Source organism: Diabrotica virgifera, chromosome 9 (genome assembly GCF_917563875.1).
Source record: "Diabrotica virgifera virgifera chromosome 9, PGI_DIABVI_V3a".
NCBI classification, from domain to species: domain Eukaryota; kingdom Metazoa; phylum Arthropoda; class Insecta; order Coleoptera; family Chrysomelidae; genus Diabrotica; species Diabrotica virgifera.
In genome coordinates, this window is record NC_065451.1 from 91920378 (window position 1) to 91925525 (window position 5148).

Below are 5148 nucleotides of genomic sequence, written 5' to 3' on the forward strand. Positions count from 1 at the left end.
GAAACATATTTTTAAAGCTCATACGTGTTTTCAACATACCAATGAAAATTTGCAATGTGCTCTAAACAATGTATTTAATATTCATTATTGGTATAAATATTGTAGAAAATGTTGATAATAAATAATAAAAATTAAAAATGGTCTTTTATTAATAGATGCACAACACATTTATTTTCAAATTGATACCAGACATGAAGCTTGTAAAACAAAAGACTACGCTTGATGTGGAGAATAATTTATTGGAGCCAATTGAGAATAAATTTAAAAAGCATGGAGTTTTGTTTCCTTCAACTATTAGATGTCTTATAGTTGGTCCTTCAAATTGTGGTAAGACCAATGTGATGATAAGTTTATTGGAACATGCTAATGGAGTAAAATTTGAAAATGTGTATATTTACTCAAAATCATTAATGCAACCAAAGTACAAATATTTAGAAACTTTATTAGAACCAATTAAAGGAATAGGATATTATACTTACAGTGGAAGTACTGATATAATGCACCCATCTGAAGCGAAGCCCAATTCCATTTTTATCTTTGATGATGTTGCGTGTGACAACCAAGATGTTATTCGGGAATATTTTAGCATATCTCGACATTCTCAGGTGGATCCATTTTATTTGAGTCAGAGTTATGCAAAAATACCTAAGCATCTTATAAGAGACAATGCAAATATTTTAATTGTATTTAAACAAGACGATTTAAATCTAAAACACATTTACAACGATCACGTTGGAACAGATATGACTTTTGAAGATTTAAAAAAAATATGTTCAATATGTTGGAATGAAAATTACGGATTCTTATCCATTTTCAAAGATAGCGACATAAATGATGGTCGATATCGCAAAAAGATTGATCACTATTTTTTAATCAAGTAAAAGGTGTAAATGAGAAATAAAAGAGATAATAATTAAAAACGCATTTTATTTAATAAATCTACATACTTTTTCCCAATTTTTCTATTTCTGACTCAGGAAATGATCTATATTAAGTTCGTCAAGATCTAGTACCTCCTCTGGGTTTTGTGATGTCGTCGTCCTCGTCATTTTTCGTTTTTGTTTTTTTGCTGGTGATTCTGCTGATGTTGTTGCCCAATTCGTTGGTGGAGCAGTTGAATTCGTTGGTGTAGAAGATGAAGTCATTGGTAGAAGAGAAGAGTGACCAAAATGAGAAGGAGGACGAGGAGGAGGAGGAGAAAGAAATGGTCGCTTTATACCCACCAGCTGTTTTTTTTCTTGGTACCTTTCAAATTCCTCCACCTCATCGTCCAGAAGGTTGAAGCGGTATCTTTTGCAGATATCTTCCAGTACATGGAACTCCTCCTCGTTGTCTATTTTAATTCTCATATACCTTATTGGAAGGTATCCAAACTTCTTTTTTAATGTCTTATTATTAGGTGAGTACGATAGTTTGACAAATATTTTATCTCCCTTAAGTGATACATCCTCTACACCATATCTGAAATAAAAAAAAAAACAGAATCAACCAACAGTCTTTCAAAGAAAATCAGAAATCAAATCAGAACATAACATTTACAAATGTAATGATCTGGAATAACTTATAATGCTCCAATAAAATATTCATAATAAAAAAAAATTAAACAGTCAGACGAAATAAAATCATGTAGAACAAATAAAAAATTAAATAAGTAAAATACTTACATAAATAACTGCTTTACAATAACAAAGGCGTCCTTTATTGGTAAGTTATCTGGATCCTCGGAAATAATCACTAATTGACAAGGTACTCCGGTCATTTTGCTAGTGTTTAGTTATTCGTTTACTGACTAACTGATGGATTCATTTAAAATTACACGAGTTTAAGTAGTAAGAATAAAAAAAATAAATTAACGTCAGTGATATCATTGACCTATTTGATCTTTATTGAAATGCAGAAAACATGTTTATCATTAAAACGTTTATTATTACAAACTTTGCTTATTTTGAATAAAATGTGCTTATCTGCATATAATGTATTTTCGTATTTGACTTAAAAATGTATTAACGTCAGCGTTAACCTTCAATGTGTTTTCGATAATATAATCACGTTGAATAGCGTGTTGTAGAAATGCGTCACTGTATTTTTTTTTTCTGAAATGCATAAATACAGGATTTTATTGGTATAACGGTTTGGTCTGTATAACGTTTTGGTCAACATGAGTGCTAAAGTGATCGATGAAATTTCCACTGAAATGGTGAAGAAGATTGAAACAGTAAGTAGATTAATTAAAACTAAAACTGATTTACAAAAATATATAAAATATTTGAAAAAACAAATTTTACTTTTAAAAAAATGTATAAAAAATAGGGCTACCTGTATTAGAAATTTTCATTGTGTAGAGGCGAACATGTCCATCCTTAAAACCTATGTAGAAAATTTTAAAAACAGATTACATGTTAGAAAAAATAGTAATAGAGGGTTATTGTGGCAGGATTTGGAATCTTGTTTTAATAGCAGAGTTAAGACAGGCGTTATTATAAATTTAAAATATAAAGACCCCAAACTATTTATGGAAAAGGCTTTTAAAAGTTTTTCAGTTCAAATTAAGAAAAATTTAGTTTCATGTATGTTAAAAGTTAATGTAATTTTTTATGGACTTTTCATCAAACCTCAAGATGGGGAAACGTCTGTTAAACATTTTTCCACGAAAAATGAAATAATTGATCAAAATACAAACATAAAGGATTGGTATAAAATCAATTGTATAGATCGAGTTTTAAGAAAGTTTGAAGATTTTCAAGAAAAAGACAGTGGATGGGCACTATCTCACATTTTAAACTTAAAAGTTAATATAAACAAATATGATCCATTACTTGGTGGTATTTCAACATACGTTGAGCTACCTAAGTCTATAAAAAATACTAGAAGTGTAATTAATGTTAGGAATTCTGATCCTTATTGTTTTCTTTGGTCCGTTGTTGCTGCCTTACATCCTGCCACAAAAAATGTTGATCGAACATCATCCTATCCTCACTTTAGTAAAATATTAAACTTTAATAACATCAGTTTTCCCATTGATCTTAAAGATATTCCAAAATTTGAAAAATTAAATAAACTTGCTATAAATGTCTTTACATTAGGAACAAGAAACGAAATTCTACCTTTGATATTTAGCCAGACAAATTTTTCTCCTCGTATAAATCTACTTGTATTAAATGCCATGGAGAATAGTGTAAGTGATGATAATGATGAGGAGGAGGACATAAAACAGAGGGTATTTCATTTTGCTTATATTAAACATTTTTCAAGATTATGTGGTAAAAACATTGGGAACGTTCGAAATAAAAAATGGTTTTGTGAGCGATCATTTTAGTAGTGAGACATATTTACAAAATCATTTAGACGATTGTTTTAAGCTAAATTCTGTTAAAATGGTTTTACCTACCGAAAAAAATTATATAATGAAATTTAAAAATTTTAATCACAAAGAACGTGTTCCGTTCGTTATATATGCAGATCTTGAAAGTATTCTTACCAAATGTAATAATAATATTAATTTGAAAACTTGTTTCACTGAAAAGCATGAAGCTTTCAGTATAGCTTATTATTTTAAATGTTCTTATGATGATTCTTTATCCTATTTCAAAATATATACGGGTCGTGATTGTCAAACATGGTTTGTAAAAGAACTGGAAGAGATTGCTTGGAAAATATATAGAGAAAATTTATTTCAAAAATTTCAAAAAGTTATAACATTAACTGATAAAGAACAGAAAGATTTTAATTCCAGTAATTATAGGACTTCGTACACAATTCCTGTCACATTTCATAATCTCTCTGGCTACGACGCCCATTTTTTAATTAAAAGTCTTAACTCTGATATAAAAGGACATCTATCACTATTACCGATAAACAAAGAGAGGTATATATCATTTACCAAATTTATCCATGGCACTAATATTAGTTTTAGATTTATTGATTCCTTTAGATTTATGTCTTGTTCATTAGATCAACTTTCCTCATATCTAGATGATAACCAAAAAAATATTACACGCAGATATTTTAATGATGATTCGAAGTTTAATTTGGTTAAAAGAAAGGGTATTTTCCCTTATGAGTATTTAGACAGTTGGGAGAAGTTACAGGTCACTTGTCTTCCATCTATTGACGATTTTTATAGTAAAGTCAATAACGAGGGAATTACTAAAGAGGACTATCAACATGCCTGCAACGTTTGGACTAGATTTCAGATAAAAAACCTGCAGGAATATGCAGAATTGTATTTAAAAACAGACGTACTACTTTTGGCTGATATTTTTGAGAATTTTCGATCTATGTGTTTAAAAACTTATGGATTAGATAGTCTTCATTATTATACTTTACCAGGATTAGCCTTTGATGCTATGTTAAAAGTAACCAATATCGAATTGGAATTATTAAGAGAGAGTGAGATGGTTTTGTTTTTTGAAAAAGCAAAACGAGGAGGAGTTTCACAATGTAGTAATAGATATGGAGAAGCTAATAATAAATATATGAAAGATAAATACAATCCTGATAAAGAAGTCTCTTATCTAATATATTGGGATTTTAATAATCTTTATGGTACAGCGATGAGTTACGCGTTGCCATATGCAGGCTTTGAATGGATTAATTTGACTGATATTTATAAGGAAAACATATTAGATTGTCCCAATGATGGAGAATATGGATACATACTTGAGATAGACATCGAATATCCAAAAGAACTTTTTAATTTACATAAAGATTTGCCTCTTTGTCCTGAACACATAATCCCACCATCTTCTAATTCAACAATTCCTAAATTATTAACCACATTGTACGATAAAAAAAATATGTTATTCATTATATATATTTGAAACAGATTGTTAGCTTAGGTTTGAAAATAATAAAAATTCATCGATGTTTGAAATTTAAACAATCCCCTTGGTTAAAAAAATATATTGATCTAAACATTGACTTGCGAAAGAAAAGCAAAAATGAATTTGAAAAAAACTTATTTAAACTTTTTATCAATGCCCCTTACGGAAAAAGTATTGAAAATGTAAGAAAACATAGAGAAATAAAAATTGTTAACAAATATAATGGAAGATATGGAGCAAATTTCTATATCTCACAACCTAATTTTCATAGTTGTACTATTTTCGATGAACAGACTGTAATAATTGAAATGACAAAACAAAAAGT

The 5148-nt window shown here is 28.9% G+C and overlaps 1 protein-coding gene across 1 annotated transcript; it reads right to left on the reverse strand.

Moving 5' to 3' along the window:
* Window positions 1-910: 910 nt before the first annotated feature.
* Window positions 911-1905, reverse strand: LOC126891772 (uncharacterized). Its single transcript, XM_050661047.1, has 2 exons — window positions 1665-1905; window positions 911-1461 (listed from the first exon to the last, which is right to left on the reverse strand). Exons 1-2 carry the CDS (start codon window positions 1757-1759, stop codon window positions 963-965), a joined length of 594 nt encoding a protein of 197 aa, XP_050517004.1. The 5' UTR covers window positions 1760-1905; the 3' UTR covers window positions 911-962.
* Between the last annotated feature and the right edge of the window lie 3243 nt (window positions 1906-5148).

What these genes read in the sequence shown, in the direction of transcription:
- LOC126891772 (XM_050661047.1), bottom strand. Translation starts at nt 1,759, where the DNA reads ATGACCGGAGTACCTTGTCAATTAGTGATTATTTCCGAGGATCCAGAT. An exon ending in ATTGTAAAGCAGTTATTTAT is followed by an intron (nt 1,462 to 1,664) that starts GTAAGTATTTTA and finishes TTTTTATTTCAG; the next exon opens with ATATGGTGTAGAGGATGTAT.